The sequence below is a fragment of the Chiloscyllium punctatum genome, chromosome 24 (assembly GCF_047496795.1).
Source record: "Chiloscyllium punctatum isolate Juve2018m chromosome 24, sChiPun1.3, whole genome shotgun sequence".
Taxonomy (NCBI): Eukaryota; Metazoa; Chordata; class Chondrichthyes; order Orectolobiformes; family Hemiscylliidae; genus Chiloscyllium; species Chiloscyllium punctatum.
In genome coordinates, this window is record NC_092762.1 from 39,639,296 (window position 1) to 39,658,924 (window position 19,629).

At 38.7% G+C, this 19,629-nt stretch overlaps 1 protein-coding gene across 1 annotated transcript in view; it reads right to left on the bottom strand.

The window, feature by feature from the left end:
* crsp7 (cofactor required for Sp1 transcriptional activation, subunit 7) overlaps positions 1-19,629 on the bottom strand; it is a 168,981-nt gene that overhangs the window by 45,477 nt on the left and 103,875 nt on the right. Inside the window, exon 2 of the mRNA XM_072593670.1 lies at positions 210-284. Within this exon, the coding sequence (XP_072449771.1) occupies positions 210-284 (75 nt within the window). The remainder of the gene's footprint in view (positions 1-209; positions 285-19,629) is intronic.

The window sequence follows — 19,629 nt, forward strand, 5'->3', positions numbered from 1 at the left end:
TCACCACTTCTTGATCTTAAATCAAGGTTGTTAATGTAAGTGTAAACTTTATAAATTGAAAACTCATTTACAAAGACAAAGACATTGAGAAAAAACCTTAACCGATGATTTTCGCAATTTGGTGTTTAGCAGTTAAGGCGAAATGCTAAGAATTACAATAGACCATTTTTATTGGATACTGTAGCATAATAGTGTTGAAAGCTCTTTACCTCAAGGGCCTCTTTGGTAATGGGATACTTCTCCAAACTGGAGATTACCTCCAGCACTGCCACCATGTTACGGATCTGGAAGAGAGAAAGTGAAAACATTATTGTTGGTGAACAAAAGCGGACATTCAGGCTTCAAAGACATTGTTCAAAGGTTAAAATGTGAACAAAGCAAACAGAAAAGTACTGTTCTGATTTACAAGTAAATTTTCAAATTATGAGCAAATGCTCTGCAAAATTTTAAACCATCAACTAACTATATAGCAGCTTTGGCACAATAAAATTCTGAGGCACTTGACAGGACTGTTACCTTCAGTTCCCCTATCTGCCCACTTAGCAGACTCTCCATGAATGCAGTAATAGCCTTTGTACTGCAGATAATCGATCATGATGAAGCAGACATGCCACTGTCCATAGGAGACTATATTTATTCAAGCTGACAATCACAGCTGATTGACAGAGACACAAGTTAGTGCTCAAAACCAGGAAGCTCAAACAGTTACTGGAATTACAATTTAGAAGTCCAAGTTAGTGATAATCAGTCAAATACCACCATGGCAACTAGTGGAATTTAAAAATGAATAATATAGATTTGAAAACTAGTCTCAGTAATGATGACCATGAAACGATCATTGTTTTTGGCAGAAAAACAATCCGATCACTAAGATACTTTTGGGAAACAAATCAGCTGGTCTAGCCTAAAAGTGACTTCAGATGCACTCTAACAGCCCTCTGATACAGCTCAGCAAACCACTCTGTTCCAAGAACAGTCACAGATGGGTTAAAAAAAATGCTGGCTTTGCCAGTGACACACAGACATCTCTTAAAAGAAAATGAAAATAATTTTCAAATGGTAATTGATTGAATGTGAAGCCCTTTGGTTACTATCTCAAGGTAATACAAAATAATTTTTCCTTGTGTCCCATTTTCTAATAATTAGGACTGTATATTTTATTTTAAGAAAGAAAAATGGGAAATTTTAGGAATTCATTTATGGGACGTAGGTGTTGTCCATGTATTGCCCATCCGAGTAGTCCTTGAGAAGGTGGGGAGCTGCCTTTTTTAACGATTGCAGTCCATGCTTTTTGCAGACCCACAATGCCCTTAAGGGAGGGAATTAACTTAAAACATTTCCCAATCCCTGTAAAATCCAGTTAAACACTGATACAAGCTTATTCTGTTCCATGGTTATTCTTACCTTCCTGATCTTAGGGTCTGACTTGGCCTCCTTTTAGTTCTTTGAAAACCTGGGATAACTGTTACTTCTCCACACATAGGGTGTAAAGTATTGAAAGATTCAGAAAGAACAGACCTCTATGGCATCTCAGCTAATGGTCGAAGAGTACTGAGTGAATGAAGCTTTTGTTTCTTCTGGGACCGAGGTTTCAAAGCAGTGACTGCAAGAATCAGTTGGATAGCTATTTGCATGCCAAGACAAACAGATGGAACTTTCCTCCTTGATATACCTGATGTAGAAGTCTTTAATGTGCATTCCATTTTCTTACATCAATATCTCTTTATTTTTGTTGGACTTTCTTTGATAAAATTACTACAATAAAGAGATTACTTAAGACCAACCTACTTCATATTGGATTTCTCTCAGGCATTCATACTCATGTTGCCTCAGGTTTTAATTTGGGGTTCTTAAAAAAAATTGCAAGTCACCCAATGCAAACCCCAATTAATTTGCATGAACAGTAATTAATATGCGGATGATATGAAAGTAGCAGAATCCATAAAAAGACCTCAAGCAGCTTTGGAAGCCACTCCACAGTACACTCAGTTTGCAGAAATCTATACACCGACACGAGATTCCTGCATATCCCCATGAGGAGTTGCCTTTGCAGCCTGTTATCAATATTGATTTATCTGAACCAGAGATTTGTAAGCAACAAATATCTCTACACATGGACATTATTTAATTCAATGAAACAGCCAGATGCCATGATTTCCAAAGATTAGCACTCAAAGGGCATCACCATGAGTAATCTAGAGTCAGTCCTCCTCACTCCCAAATTACTATTTCAATATCCCGAAAGTAGCTCTTTGGTACAAAAGGCATTCCAGTATCTTGCCTATAAGTCCATCCTCCACGTAAACTTGGAAGCCGACATCAAAAAATTGTAGAGAAGCTGTTCCCTTCTCTACCAAGCAGCCACAGATTCACACTTTGGTAGGTGTCATGCAATGACACAAATGAGCAGCAGTTCCTTTTGATTGTGCTTCTTTTATCCCCTCTAGTTTGGGAGATTGAGACCACTCTACCATGTTGGTTGAGGTTGTTAGATTAACGCGTAATCTGACTCTGAACTAGGTTTCTTCATTTCAAAGACTAAGTCTTCCAGACTGGCATTGAGAACTGAATTCTACAACAGTCTTGACATTAAATGTGGATGATGGCTAATGATAAAACCACAAATCTCCAAAACCTGTTCCTTGCATTACCTGATGTAACACCAGTTTCTAAATATCCAGCTCAAAAATTCACAGGGAATTCAAAGCTCAAGGTCGCAACATTCCAACTGGCATGTGCCGAGACCAAAACACTCAATTTCGAGACCCAGTTAATCACCTCTGTGCCAAGCTACCGCAAGGGAAGAAAAATAATTCTGAGAACAATAAACCCCACCCCAACTCAGCTGCACCTTTCTGCATGCAAGTAAAAGTAAAATCACCATCTCATCAGAGAGAGAAGACACAAGGCCTTAAGATATGGGAACAGAATTGGGCCATTTGACCCATCAGGTTTGATCATCCATTTGATCATGGCTGAAATGTTCCTCATCTCCCATTCTTCTGCCTTCGCCCTGTAACATTTGATCCCTTACTAATGAAGAACCTATCTTGGTCTTAAAGACACTCAATGGCTTGGCGTACACAGCCTTCTGCATGCAATGATTTCCACAGCCACCCTCTGGCTGAAGACATTCCTCATCTCAGTCCTAAAAGGTCACTCCTTTGGAAGCTGTCTCCTTGGGTTCTAGTCTCTTGATAACGGAAACATAATTTCATGCGAATTTAGCTTCAGGGTCAGGCAAGGAGCAAGACTGTAAAGATAGAAACAAGTGACCCTAATATGTAGGAGCAGAATTAGGCTATTTAGCCCATCAAGTCTGTTCCAAACATTCATTGTGAACCTACACTGTTGACATGACTTTGCATTGCAAACCAGCCATTCAGCTGAGTTAACAGAGAAGAATCATTGTAAATAATAAGGACAGCAGATGCTGGAAATCAGTCGAGCTAGAAAAGCACAGTAGGTCAGACAGCATCAGGGGAACAGGAAAGTCGATGTTCAGGTCAGGACCCTTTATCAGGAATACTATGTCTCCACCCAGATAGTAATACCTCCCTTGAACAAATTGAATTGCGATAATGCAGATGATAATGCAGGGGTAGTATGCAGCTAATCCATACTGTTCACAGTTTGCCATTTAAACAAATGATCTGAATGAAAATATAAGTAGTTTGCTGATGACACCAAAATTAATGGCATAGTGGACAGTGAAGGTGGTTATCTAAGATTACACAGGGATCTTGATCAATTGAGCCAATGGGCTGATTGGCAGATGGAGTTTAGTTTAGATAAATGTGAGGTGCTGCATTTTGTTAAGATTAACAAGGACTTACACAGTTAAATGGTAGGACCCTGGGTGTGGTGTTGAACAGAGAGACCGGGAGGCTCCTTGAAAGTTGCATCACAGGTAGGCAGGTTAGGGAAGGTGGTGTGTGGCACGCTTGTATTCAACGTTTAGACTACTGAGTATAGGAGTTGGGATGTTGTGTTGTGGTTGTTCAGTATGTTGGTGAGGCCAATTCTGACATACCATGTACAGTTCTGATTGCCCTCCTATAGGAAGGGGAATGTTATTAAACTGGAAAGGTTGCAGAAAAGATTTATAAAGGATGTTACCAGGACTGGAGAGTTTGAGTTTTAACAAAAGACTGGAACTTTTCTCCACTGGAGATAGAGGGGGCTGAGGGATGAACTTGTAGGGTTTATAAAATCAAGAGGGGCATAGGTAAGGGTAATGGCAAAAGTCTTTCTCAGTGGCTGGAGAGTACAAAACTAAAAGTCTTTTTTTTTAAGGTGAGCGTGGAAAGATTTAAGTGACCTGAGTGGCAACTTTTTCACACAGAGGGTGGTTTGAACGAACTGTTCAAGGAACTGACAGATTCAGGGACAGTTACACCTTTAAATATTGCATTGGTACATGAGTAGGAACAGTTTAGGGGGATATATGCTAAATGCAAGAAAATGGGACTACTTTTGTTTGGGAAACTTGGTAGAACTGGACCGAAAACTCTATATGGCTCAATGACAGATTACTGACTCTCGAGAATATTTATTCTGGTAATATTTACAGCGAGTTTCTAATCTGTGCATGCCTGCATAACCTACTCTCTAAGCAATTCAATTCAATGCTCTAGTCAAGTTTTAAGGAAAACAATGAAAAAAATACCCAAATCAGTCCTGACTAGCCGTTCAAATTTTAATAGGAAAATTTAATAAAGGTTAAGATACAGATAATTAGGCATTCCCCAGTACTGTGTCAACAGTAGTGGCAGGTCTATTGAAGGGAGTGCCAAGGTTCAGATGACAACCTGCCTGGACAACGTTTGGTGTCTCATTGTTTTGAGTGACCTACATCAGGATATTGATCCATGAAATCATTTTTTTGCTTATTCTTGCCTTATAAAGAAATCTAATTAGGTACATGCTTATCTCTAGTTAACTACAAACCTTGAAAGTAATAGGAACACAGTCACAATTTGTTTTATAGACATTCCATGACAGAGATACAACATGAAATATCATTCAAGGAGCAAATGAAATCATGACGATGCTTTATATTTGGGCTTTTATTAATTCTGAATTCATTTCCCTTTTAAATGATTTGCTCAGCTACAGCTAATCACCAAAGTTACAAGCTCCCATCTGAGTGGGGCTTGATGGCTTTGCATACTTGCAAACACTTTGCAAAAGATAACTAACTTGAAGAGCTAGACATGCATGAAAGTAGTCTGGCCAGAATCCAAGAAAATGGAACAGATGTCATTAAGTTAAAATAAAATTAGAACTCTTAAATCCTATTAGTTGGCCTTAAGAGAAAAGCAAATTTTGCAAAACAGTGGAGCATTACAGAATTCTCTAACTCAATCCCAGGTTGCTTTTCCTGGGATCAGTTTTATGTGGTGGAAGTGCTCATGTTCAATGTTTACCCAAGTTGCTGTGGGAAATCTCCAAGTGTAAATTACAGCATGGTACATATGGTTGGTGTCTCTCACAAAAAGAATCACTACAATGATGCTGCCTATCAACTGGGGAAAACATTGTTTAAATTGCATCTTACTGGAATACTACACCATCCGGGAATAAGGACGTTTACTTCACAAGCATTGGGAAGTGAGTGTTAGAATACCCAAATCTCTTAAAAATTTCTGATTTTAATTTTAGGCTGATTCTCTAATTCATGACTGAGGGCTTTAAGAAGAGTAACACAGAAACAGGAGCAGGCCACTGAGCCTGTTCTATTGTTCAACCAGATCATGGCTGATCTATCCCAAAACTCCATACAGCTGCCTTTGGTCCATGCCCCTTCATATGTGATGAACAAAAACTTCACAGATTTAAAATTAACAATTAATCTAGCATCCATTGTCATTTGTGGAAGATAGTTCCAAACACTGACCATCCTGTGAGATTAAGTGCTTCCTCATATCACTCCTGAACAGTCTGGTTCTAAGTTTCAATGTCCCCTAGTTCTAGAATCTCCTATCGATGAAAATAGTTTATCTACTCTATCTTTTCCTGTTAGTATCTTGGAAGACTCTGATCAGATCACCACTTGAATCTTAAAGGTGTACATGTTGCTGTGGTGGTTTCACTGGTGCAAGTGACCTGACAATTTTTATTCACTGTGATTCAATGTGAAGAACAGAACATTAAAATGTCAAGTGCCTGATGTAAGTTAGACTTTATCCAGGAGGTGAAAATGTGTTGCTGGGAAAGCGCAGCAGGTCAGGCAGCATCCAAGGAGCAGGAGAATCGATGTTTCGGGCATGAGCCCTTCTTCAGTTTATCCAGGAGGGTAAACTTTGCCACAAGAGAGGCAAAGCTTGATGTGAATCGCCAAGTCTTAGCAAATGCTGGGTGCAGTGATCATAACTGATGGTTAAGTGAAATGAAGACCTTATGGTTGAAATAGAACCAGCAGCAGTTTGGACATATATTAACCAGATAGATTGCCTGAAAGCATAGAAGCAGATTTTATAGACACTTTCAAAAGGGAATTGGATAAATACCTGAAGAAGTCAAAATTACAGAGTCATAGCCAAAAAAATAGAGGGGAACCAACAACTTTCAAAGAGCAACTTTGAAACTATGACGTCACTTTCAAAGAGCAAATAATAAGATTGTATGATTCGCAGGCAAAATCCTCGAACAAACAATAAGGAATGGAAATTAATACACCTTGCATGTAGGTACTACAAACCAGGGAGGCACAAGTAATGTTAGTTGAAGGTGTCTATTTGACTGCAGTGACAGCAAAGTGAACAAGTAAGCTTTTTTTAACAAAACAATCTATTTTTATTCAGCATCAGCAATGAAAGAGCTGGTCAGCCTTCAAGGTCAGGCCCAAATGTTACCTTTGGAGCTTGGATGCCACCACTTGTTGATGTCAACCAATGGTTGATGTAAAATAGTCTCAGGTGCCAGAGAACTGGACAAAATGGAACAAATCTACTCACACTCATTACCAAAAAAACAAATTTACTTCTAGTTACAATCACCCAATTAGCAAAGCAGCTCAGTGGCAAACTAATATTAGAAAGTGCTTCGCATTTTTGTCAATTGCCAAGTTATATTTTAAACTAAAGCTGATCAATTACTTGACAGTTTTGTTTATTGTGCCATTTTGAAATTCCTCAAGTCCTTAATGCATGGACCACAGTATTGTTTAGTCATTATAGCAATGTATAACCTGCATCTATCTCATCTATAACATGGTCATAACTAACTGAAATGGCCAAGACGAGTTTGCATTTTTACACAAGATTAGTTCACATCAACAAAAAGACAAGAGTTCAAACTCACCAGTGAGGTGCTCTGGCAAGAGCTGCAAGTGTTCCTACACTTACTGACAGGAAAATGTTCTCAAAAAATTAAAAAAGGGGTATTTCCAATTAGCCCAGGACAGGAATATTTTTAACACATGAATCAAACAAATACATCCAGATACACATTGGAGGGTTGATCTGAATACAAACATACAAAAGCAGAAAAACAAATTAGCTTAACATCCTTTCTCTTTCTTTAAAAAAAAGCAGTCATTCATGAGCATCACAAAAGTCAGCATTTAGTGCTTGTAAGATGGTGGTGAGCAGTTGCATTGACTTTGGTATAGTATTTTTTTAATGTCTTTACTTAGGAAGTCCACAATTTTGCACCAAAGGGATGGTGATATTTCCATGTCATAATGGTAGGCGATTCAGTTGGTAACTTAGAGGTTACAGCACTCCTCTGTGCTTGTTTCTTCCAAGTGATAGAGATGGATGTCTTGGGAAGTGTTGAGAGTTCTACTCACACTGCAGGCAAGTACCATGATGTTGAAACATGTAAGGTGGTGTACAGGTTTCTAATCTAGCAATCTTGATCAAGGATCATTGGTCTTGAAAGACTAATTGGTTTTCTCTCCAGATGCAACCAGACCTGCTGAATCTTTGTTTCAGCATCCAGTTATTTATTTATTCTAGTCCACCAGACTGCTTTATCCTAAATGGGGTTGAGATTCTTGGATATTGTTGAAATTGCACATATTTAATTAGTGAAGCATTTCTTCATGTCCCTAATTTCTACCTTGCAGATGTTGGGGAAAAAAAATGAGCAATATGAGGGGAGTTAACTCACCACAGAATACCCAGCCAACGGTTTTCCCTTGTTGCCACAGTATTTATATATCTTCTAATCCAGCTGCTCAGAGATGTTATTGGTGGTACTTGAACCTGGGCATCATCGCCCAAAGCACAAAAACTGCAGCCCAAGAGCCAAAGTATTTATGTATGGTTACTCCATTTGAATTTCTGACCAATGGAAACCTCTCCCACCATTCTGGATGCTGGAGGCAGAGAAATTTGATGATAACGTCTTTAATGCTGAAGATAAACATTTAAATTTTTGTTGAAGTTGATCAATACCTAATACCTACGTAGCATAAATGTTAAATTGCAGTTCATCAGCTCAATCATAAAAGTTGTTCCAGTCTTCAGTATCTAAGCAATCACAAAGCATATTCCACAATGCGTATTCAGTAAAACACACCCATTGTTGGGTGTATGATGTTGGGGAAGTCAAAGATGGAGCAGCTAAAGATAGTAGACCACAGGACAATAACTTGAGCTCCTTCAACAGTGACCAAGGGCTAAGATGACAGGTTTCTAACAATCAGAATCCTTCTGTTGACACAGTCTTAACACTGAAATGGCAAGTGGCATAACTTCAGTATTATTAATAGAGCAAGGAGAAATCTGGAAAACCCAGAAGTTGCTTAAACAATGTTTTACCAGACAGATTTGATAAAGCTGACAATGCATGAAATTGAAGGAGAAATTGGTTAAATATTTGAAAAAAAGGAAACAATAAAGACTGTGGGAACAGTGAAGTAGTGAGACTAGTCATGATTGCTTCAAAGAACCATGACAGACAAGATCGGCTAAACAACAGTGTTCCTATGCACAGAGCAGTTCTAACCAGACAGTGAACACATTAGCCAAAACCCAGATTTAACTTCTCTTTCTAGAATCTCACTTTCACCAGATTTCCTTTTTGCCTGCATTCTAGCAGCCTTATTTTCAACATTTCCCTAGCTTGCGGATTTAAACTACACCCAACCTCCCCGCTTCACTGATTAGATTAGATTACAGTGTGGAAACAGGCCCTTCGGCCCAACACGTCCACACCTACCCGCCAAAGCACAACCCACCCAGACCCATTCCCCTACATTTACCCCTTCACCTAACACTATAGGCAATTTAGCATGGCCAATTCACCTAACCTGCACATTTTTGGACTGTGGGAGGAAACCGGAGCACCCAGAGGAAACCCACGCAGACACAGGGAGAATGTACAAACTCCACACAGTCACGCCTGAGGCGGGAACTGAACCCGGGTCTCTGGCTAACCACTGAGCCACTGTGCCACCCACATCCTTCAATCTCAATTTACAAAACGTGTCAGTCACAGAGGCCAGGTCAACTTAGATAAAATGAATTTACATTATCCCCTACAAATAAACCAATACAGCTAGTCCCATCCTTGCCTTATCCTCAGCCAGTAAACAATACCTCAGGCAAACATGCATTACTTGAAGAAAATAATGGTGTAAGTTCAGCATGCAGCAAAATATATTCCTAATGAAGGGCTTAGGCCCGAAATGTTAATTCTCTTACTCCTCAGATGCTGCCTAACCTGCTGCGCTTTTCCAGCAACACTCTTGACTCTGATCTCCAGCATATGCAGTCCTCACTTTCTCCTAGCATACTGTATCTATTACATACCAGGTAAACATAGAAGATTTGACAAGAATAATGAAGGTTTAAAACTACCTCAAGTGCACATTTACAACCATTTTCTGAAACTCTTAGCAGAAATACAACTTCTCAATTCAACATGCTTCATTTTAATTCAATGCCAATAATACTGCCAAATCTTGTCAATGCAATCAAGGGCCATCCACAGAAACAAACTTCACGAAGGTTACCAGAAAAATTTTGAAACTGGAAGAGTAATTTAACAGTTAGTAACTTTAGATAAGAATTCTGATAGGTACAATTCTGCTATTTCACCATTTGTACTTTAAAAGATTTTTGGGAATTTCCATTTTAAAAGTCACCAACATGCTGTGGAAACCACCTACCAACCCTGTCAAAATATTTTAAAAGTCAAGTGAAATTAATTTTAAATTACTCAACCAATATAGAAAGAAATTGTTAGCAGAAAAGACAGTTGATGAACAATAGCAGACGTAAGAAAACCGTTCATGACTCAAAACAAAGATACATCCTAGTGAGGAGTAAAGATTTTAGGAAGGGGATAATCGAACCATGATTAACTAAGGGTTAAAGTAAAGGGTAGCATCAAATTAAAATACTTACCAATATTATTGGTAAGCCAGAGGATTGAGAAAACTTAAAACTAACAAAGTATGATCAAGAAAAAGGGAAAAACAAATTCAAATGCAGAGACAGCAAACTACCAAATAATATCAAAATGAGCTTCTTTAGATATATAAAAGGTGGAAAGATAACAAATTGAACATACAGTCCTCAAAGAATGAGGCTGGTAAAACTAATGGGGAAACCAGGAAATGGCAGAGGAATTTAAGAAATACTTTGCATCAGTTCTCAGTGATTAATAATATACTAAAAATACTAAATTAAAGGGCAAAAGGGAGGAGAGGAAATAAATGCACAGTATCTGCAAAATCATAAGTTGCGAATGCCACTATCTGTGCGAAAAAAAGATATCAAAGAAATCAACAACTGTGGGCAAAAATCATATATCTGTGATTTTTAAACTTATTTTTAGACAAGCTCCGCTCTTGCAAATTTCATCATTCATAAGGAAGATCCTCAGGAAAAGAACCCTCGCAGATATGGAGGAATGACTAATAACTATAACTTGAGAAAAGGTATGAGGAAAACTAATGGGGCTAAAGATCAATAAGTCCACTGGATCGGATAGATCACATTCTGGGATTTGAAAGAAAATAGCTGCAGAGATAGTGGTAATAATTTTCCAAGAGTCTTAAGATTTCTGGAGAAGTCCTGAAGGATTGAAAAGCCATTAATGCAATATCCATTGAACATAAAACATAAAACTTAACAGCACAGTACAGGCCCTTCAGTCCTCAATGTTACGCCGACCTGTGGAACCAATCTAAAGCCTATCTATCCAACACTATTCCATTTTCATCCATATGTTTATACAATGACCATTTAAATGTCCTTAAAGTTGACAAGTCTACTATTGTTGTAGACAGAGCTTTCCATGCTCCTACTACTGAGTAAAGAGAGAAGCAACCCATATTAAAAAGAGAAAATGAACAGGCAATTAAAGGCCTGTTAATGCAAAAAAAATTGCTGGAAAAGCTCAGCACATCTGGCAGAACCTGTGGAGAGAAATCAGTGTTAATGTTTAGGGTTGAGTGACCCTTCTTCAGAGTTGATGGTAGCTAGGAAAATGTTGGCGTCTATGCAAACGATGGACAGGGGTTGGGGGGGGGGGGGTGGGTGGGGGTGGAAGGAGAGAGGAGAGAGAGAAGAGAGAGAGACAACAATACGTGAGGCAAGAACCCAAAAGAGTAAGAAAAGAACAGTTGGACAGACAACGGCTGGCGAACAATCTGGTTCAGAGTGTGCGTGGCTATTAGTTGGGACTGTTAGTGGCTAACAATGTGTTGTGTATAATAATAGATAGTGTGATAACAAGTGTTAACACCAGACATGAAGAAAATATTAAGAGTCTATGATAAAGGATCTAATTAACAAAACACAGACATACTTAATCAAGTCAGCATGGCTTTACAGAAGGTTATTATGCCTGACAAACTTACTAGAATTCTTTGAGACAGTAACGAGCAGGATAAAGAATCGATGGATACAACAATATTTGAAATTCCAAAAGATGTTTAAGAAGGTACCACACAAAGCAACTTAAGAATTCATGACACGGGAGATAGCACACCAGCATGGAGGGGGAATTGGCTAAATAATAGAAGACAGATAAGGGGTGTACTTTTAGGATTGCAACCTACAAAAAGAAGAGTATCATTGAGATCAGTGCTGCAGGCACAATTATTTCCCATAAATTCTATGACTTGGAATGAAGTGAATGCATTATTGCCATATTTGGGGAAGGCAAGTGGTACAAATGACAATCTGCAGAGGGATATAGATAGATTGAGGGATTAGGCAAAAACCCGGTAGATGGAATTTAATGGGGAAAGACTGCAGAAAGCTGAAGCAGATTTGGGATCCTTGTACATAAATCACAAGCAGCTAGCATACAAGTTCAGCAGTTAATAGGATTGGCAAATGTAATGTTGACCTTTACCTCAACGGGAATGGAGTATTACAATGGGGAAATCGTAATAAAACTATGCAATGTCCAGAATACTGCAAATAGCTTTAGTACCCTTATCAAAGAAAAGATATAACGACATTGGAGGCAATCCACAGCAGGTTCTCTACATTTATCTTGGGATGGAGGGATTTTCTTAGGAAGAGGGGCTAGTTAAGTTGGGCCTGTGGATAAATGAAGACTTGTGGGAAGACTAAGATCAGAGGATAACCTCAGAATAAGGGTTGCCCATGTAAGGCAGACACGTGAAGGACTTTCTTCAAAGGGTAGTGAATCTGTGGAATTCTTTACTTCTAAAAGGTAGAAACCAGGTTGATAAGTATGTTCAAGACAGAATTGAATGCCTGTGGCTATGGTAGCAAACAATCAGGTTACTTTGTCCTGGATGGTGTGAAGTTCCAAGCTTTGTTGAAGCTGTACTTATCCAGGCAAGTGGACAGTATTACATTACACTCAATTTCTGCTTTACAGATGGTAGACTGGCTTTGGGAGTCAGGTGGTCATCGACTCGCTGTTGACTCCGAAACACTGACCTGCTCCTGCAGCTACTGTAGTCATATGCCTAGTATAAGTGACAGTTGCATCTAACACAGTATGTAATAGGAATTGTAGAAAAAAGGTGACCAGAGAAATGAAAGTACAGCAATTTGATGGAACAGGCAAACAAGTGTTGTAGCTGCACTTTAACATTGAGCAAATGCTGCAGCATCAGATGCACTGGTGTGTGAGTGCGCTTTAAGAATTTGCTAACAGCAGTGACAGGAAACGTTTATCCAGTCAACGTGCTTTTGTTCACTTAAAAGTTATCACATAACAAATACTCAAAATTGGGCCAAGCATATGGTGCAGTGTACGTAATCTGATTTATTATAGTGTCTAATAAAAATCACACTATGGAAAACCACCATAGAAAATCACGCTGTGGGAGATTGCTATGCAGACTTACTATTCCTACTCAGTAGAAAGTTTGCATTATCCAAACAGCATCCACAATTCGTCAATCGTGTTATAGTCAAATCACATTATAATCAACTTGCGTTGAGAAAACACACACTATACCAGATCGACTTGGAGCAGATTCCTAGAGAATCTATGTAAAACAATTTATTCAACCTCACCAAAATCACATTGCATGGCAAAGATATAAGACAACAATGAAAGGTGTAACTGCAGTCATAAACATGGCAGCATTAAAGAAAGAATATGGTGAAAAATAGTAAAAAAGGAATAACAGCATTTAGATAGAAAGTTAGAAGAACTGTTCTTGCAAAGAATTATTCCAAAATGCAAAAATATCACAAATGACCACTGAAACTATACTGATGTTTAAGGTGAAAGAAGAATGTCAAGATTGCAGGAAACAGAAAAACATGGATAGCAATAACAGACAATGGGTTAAAATGGTCTCCTCTTGGGCATCCTATGAACACAAAGCTCTCAGCACACCAGATATGGCTTTTAAAATCAGTACACATCATATTCTTGAAGAACAAGACCCAGGCGTCTTAACACTGATTTAAATTTGAATTTGACCAGCTACATTTTTGCCAAATTTTAGTGTCACAATTTATTTCTGGAGGATTCTTAGAGATAAAAGAGAAGGGAAAGATAGTAAACTTTGAATTCTAAATTAATTCTTCTTACATGAAGATAAACAAAATGTTGAGTCGCAATTAAAATGCCGATATTTGGAGAAAGTTGGAGTCAATTGCTAATTTTCATATGATAATCAGCAAAAGAATGATGAAACAGGATTTTAATGACTGAGATGATTGAGGGTTCATGCAGAAATCACCAAAGTATCCCATGTAAATTAAGTCATCATGGTACAAGGATATAATTTAGACCAATACCATTGTAGGTGCAGGATTATATTAAACAAAATTGGCCAAGATGCTCAGTGTACAGATGCCCTGTTAGTCAGGCTGCATTGCTCTGTATCCAAGGGACGACTGGTAATATTGACTATAATTTCACCTTAAATGTGGCATAAAACGTATCTGTATTTCTCCCATCATCTCTTTTAGTACCCTGGGATGCATTCCAACAAGACAACTCTCCTGGCCTACCTTTTGCTTCATTAGCTTGCACTACACTACCTCTTTCATGATAATGATCGTTTCTAGGTCCTCACCTACGTCTATTTCCTTGTCAATAACTGGCATGTTATTAATGCCCTCCACCATGAAGACTAACAAAATAGCTGTTCAATGCCGTGGCTATTTCATCATTTCCTGTTATTAAATTCCCCTTCCCATCTTCTAAAGGACCAATTTTTACTTTAGGTCAATGTTTTTCATTTTATATATTTGTTGAAGCCTTTGCTAACTGCCTTCATATTTTGAACGAGTTGACTCTCAATCTTACCTTCAGGACCTTTTTTGTGGTTGTTGACCTTTAAAGTTTTCCCATATCTTCTACTTTCCCATTGGTCTTTACTACATTGTATGCCTTATCTTTCAATTTGATAGCCTTCCTCATTTCCTGAGACATCCATGGCTCATTACCTCTTTTCCTACAGGCCTTCCTTTTCACTCATATATACTTTTTCCGAGCAGTTCGAAAAATTGCTTATGAAGTCCTCCATTGTTCCTCAACTGACCCATCATAAAGTCTTTGCTTCCAGTCTACTAGAACTCCTCCCTTACCCTACTGTCCTATCCTAATATCCTTTGTTTAAACTCAAGACCCTGGTACTGGATTTTGTCTTCTCACTTTCCACCTGTACTCTAAATTCAACCATACTGTGATTGCTCCTTCTCAGAGGATCCCTAACTGTGAGATCATTAATTATTCCTGTTTCATTACACAGGATCAGATCGAAAATAGCTTGCTCCCTCGTCAGTTCCACTACACTGTTCAAGAAAACCATCACTGGCATATTCAATGAAATCCTTAAGGCTGCCTTGACCGACCTGGTTTGAGCAATCAACATATAGATTAAAATCCCCCATGATAATTGCCATACCATTTTTGCAGCATTAGTTATTTTGTTGTTTATTTCCAAAGTTCCAATCTGATATTATTTGAGGCCTATAGACGACGACATTTCCTTCTCAGAAATTCTAATTTGCACCCAAATGGATTCAACCTTATTTGCCTTAGAATCCCTCTCATTTTTCACCACCACCCTGTCATCCTTAAATATCAAAGCTACACCACCTCCCTTACCTTCCTGTCTGTCCTTCCAAATAGGAGAAAGTGAGGACTGCAGATGTTGGAGATCAGAGTAGAGTGTGGGGTGCTCAAAAAGCACAGCCTAATGAAGGGCTTATGCCTGAAAAATAGATTCTCCTGCTCCTCTGATGCTGCCCGACCAGCTGTCCTTCCGAATAGGCTGATACCCCTGGATATTTAATTCCCAGTTGTGACATCCTGCAACCATGCATCTGTAATGGCTACCAAATCATTTATTCACAATGATGAGTGCTGTTAACTTATTACCTTGTTTAGAATGCTACTAACATTCAGGTTAAAGTGCCTTTATGTTAGCTTTTATACCTTCTTTTTGAATTCTAGCATCTCCATTATTTGCTCCTAAGTTTTCCTTCCTTTTAACTTCTTTCATAGTCATTAATGTAGTTAAGCCCTCTTGCACATGTTAACCTGGTGCTTGATTTTCTATTTACCATTATACTTCCTGTTGTTTTCCCCTTCCTTTCCCCCAGTTCACGAGTTTAAAATCCTAGTGACCACTCTATCTATCCTTTTTGCTAGAACACTGATTCCAGGTCAGTCAGGTGGAGACTCTCAATCTGGAACCAGTGTTCTGACAAAACATTGATTATCAATAATCTGATGACATGTTGGTTGGAGATAGAAGCAGGCTGGCAGCCAAGGCTGCTCCATTGCTCATGCATGATCATAAGGTCTGAAGTAGCTATAAGTCTGCTTATCCCAGTCTTGCTCTTACTATCGTGATATTTGGACAGATGAAAGACTCAACAGACAATAAAGGTATTTTTCAATGTATAATTTCAGTTACATCACTGTAAATTTTTGCTATAAATTCTGTGCCTTACAATTGTGTCCTCCATAGTCACCCGATGAAGGAGCGGTGCTCTGAAAGCTAGTGTGCTTCCAATTAAGCCTGTTGGACTATAGCCTAGTATTGTAATTTTTAAACTTTGTACACCCCAGTCCAACACCGGCATCTCCAAATTATCCCAGTCTTAAGTGCATACAATGATGGAGCATCAACAACTGAGGTAAAACAATTCCAAAGCGCTACAACCTTCATTGAATAGTTTCTCATCACACCATTAAACAATAATACCTAAATCCTGAAACCCTTTCTTAGATTCCCCAGCAAGATTCATCCTGTCAAGCCCCTTCAAAGTTTGTTTCTCAATTTGGTCACTAGTAAAAACAAGAGTCATGGGACGTTGGTGTTTGACTGGGCCAGCATTTATTGCCCATCCCTTATTGCAGCTTGAACTGACTACTTTGTTAGTGTCAGTTCAGAGGGCAATCAAGAATCGAATATTTTGTTTACATGCAAGGCCAGAGTAGGTAAGGATGACATTTTCCTTCTCTCAAGATTAGTGAATTACATGGGATTTTACAACCATCTTCAGTGGTTGCTACCACTTTCGGTTTTAATTTTCAATTATTCAAATTTCACCATTTATGATTGCGGGATTTGAAACCATATTCCCATAGCATTAGCCTGGATCTCTGGATTACTAGTCCAGTGACAATACTACTATGCCACCATCTCCCATCTTAGTCTAAAGCTAAATTCCAGAGAATAAAGGTTCAATTTACTCAGATCTTCACCACAGGACAAGTTATTCGTTCCAAAGAATAAACCTAGGAGTTTCTTGGTTGTACTGTCTCTGATGCCACTCTCCCTTCCTTAAATTGTAGTACATAATTGTAGCAAGATTTTTGTTCCTGTAGTCCAATTCCTTTGCCATGAGGGTGGACTGGTTATTGCAATAAATGCAAGTCTTGTTTACAGATTAAACAGAATGATATTTCAACAAAAGATGCCTTCACTTTGGTTTAATGCATACTGGACACTACCTCATCCAGGTGATACAAATAATTAATATGGATCTCGAGAGTGCAGATATCTCTAATTTCATGGTCATTGTACCAAATAATTAGTCAAAACCTGTTACGGCTAACTCAGTAGAATGGCATTGTGGGAACCTCTTTTCAGGGTTTCTTTATAGGACCTTGAATCAACAATTCCAACAGATCAAGCTTGTTCCTTTCCCTCTAAGTTACTGCATGGTTTGTGACACAGGGGAAGTCTCAGGTTACCTCTCAACAAATGCCAGCTTCACTGAACAATATTTTGCATATTCTTAAAATATCTCTTCAAAAACAATTAAGATGAAGAACCTATAAGCAGTTCTCCAGAGTATTATCAGAAACTTTTGTCTTTGGCAGTTCACAAATCAAAGGCTGACACAGAAATAGCATTTTGTGCCAGGATAAAGAATTTCTGGCAAGATCCAAAATGAAACATTCTGCTCTGTTGAAGGTGCGAGACAAATGCAAATCAATACTCCACAGTATAGTGAAATATACATTGGTTCGATAAGATAGAGAACCCCCACAATGCTGCACAGTATAATGCTATGTATGGTATACCTGCAAATTTCAGAAGTAATGCAGTTTTGTTTCCCCACATATAAATACTGTATTATATTTCACGCAGATTATTATGGCAAGGGGAAATCTGCACTGTAAACAATTAGGTTACATGGGACAGCTGTTATTGCTGTGTTAACTTACGTTAATTTCAACAACCCCATGGGAAAGTGTCAGAAATTCAGCTAACATTTTTTGCTGTGCTTAAAGTCAAGGCCACATCTGATACTTTCTATGAAACGACTAAATTCAAGGACTGATTATTTGATTGCAGGTGTGCAGAATTCACTACAAAGCAAATGGCAAAAACCATTTCCACCCAAAGTGACCGCAGGAAAATCCATGTTGCATGAAAGCCTGTGTACAGACTATGTTGCAGAACTAAAAGTTTGCACATTCAGGAAGATCCAGAAATTGTAAACCCCACAGTTTCTCGAGATTAAAAACAATCTTATAATGTATGTTTCATATATATTAATCACATTGTCCTACCTCCCATCATCTTTCTTCTCCATCCTCTCCTGAAGCTAAAGTTAGCAGTCTTCCGTTATCTTGCCTGCTTCATTAGCTATTCTGGAAATACATCACAGCCAACCCCAAGTCTATCCTTCATGACATGTGTGACATGTCCACTTTCAGGAATGCGTCTCAAACCAGAGTCACAATCTCAAGCCAAGAACTGATATTTTGGGTTCATGAATACCAAGGCAGAAATAGCTGCTGCGCAGACCCGACTGATTCCTGACAGCGGTCAGGTCCAGTTTGAAAAGGTTGCCTGTTTTTTCCAAAAAGCTATTGTTCTAATGGACTGTAAGGTCCAATTGCTGCTCCCCAAGAAAGGTTTGTTTTATAGAAACTCTGTCATCAACTCCTCCAATGCTCAACTGATGTTCCATCAGCAACCCTGCTCAACAACTGAAACTTTTACTTATCGATGCCCCATTGAAGATGTTCATATTCCCCACAAGTTTCATTCCAGGGTCCTAAGAAGTCAGGCATTAAAATTGAGTCATGCCAGAGAAAGCTTTCAGCAAGGTGGGTCAATGGTTATGAATCACCAATAGGACACCTAACTTTACCAAAGTCTAGGCAAGAAATCTGATGAGGTGATGTGAGCATGCAACTGTATGAAATAGAGTTAATTGAGAACAGCGATGGCAGGAGGTTCTGGGAGTAATTCAAGAGGCACAGCAGGGATTCACCCTGGGGAAAATGAAGCATGGTACAGGGAGGATGAGGCAACCAAGACTGACTAGGGAAGTCAGGGTTAGCATAAAAGCAAAAGAGAAAGTATGTCATGTGGCAAAGGGCGGTGAGAAACCAGAGGATTGGGAAGCTGAGAAAGACAAACAGAGGACAACAAAAAAAGAAATGAGGGAGTAGATTAAATATGAAGGTAAACTAGTAGTAATATAAAAGGAAGACTGTAAGAGTTTCTTTAGATTACATAAAGGATAAAAGAGAGGTAAAAGCAGACATTAGGCCACTGGAAAATGCTGCTGGATAGTAATGGGGAACAAAGAAATAGCTGAGGAACTGAACAAATACTTTCCGTCAGTCTTCACAGTGGTAGACATGAGCAATATTCCAAAATGCGAGTGTTTGGGGGGCAGTGCTGGAAGCTGAATATGGTGGCCATAAATCAAGGAGCATGTGCAAGAAACACCTGATGGCCAG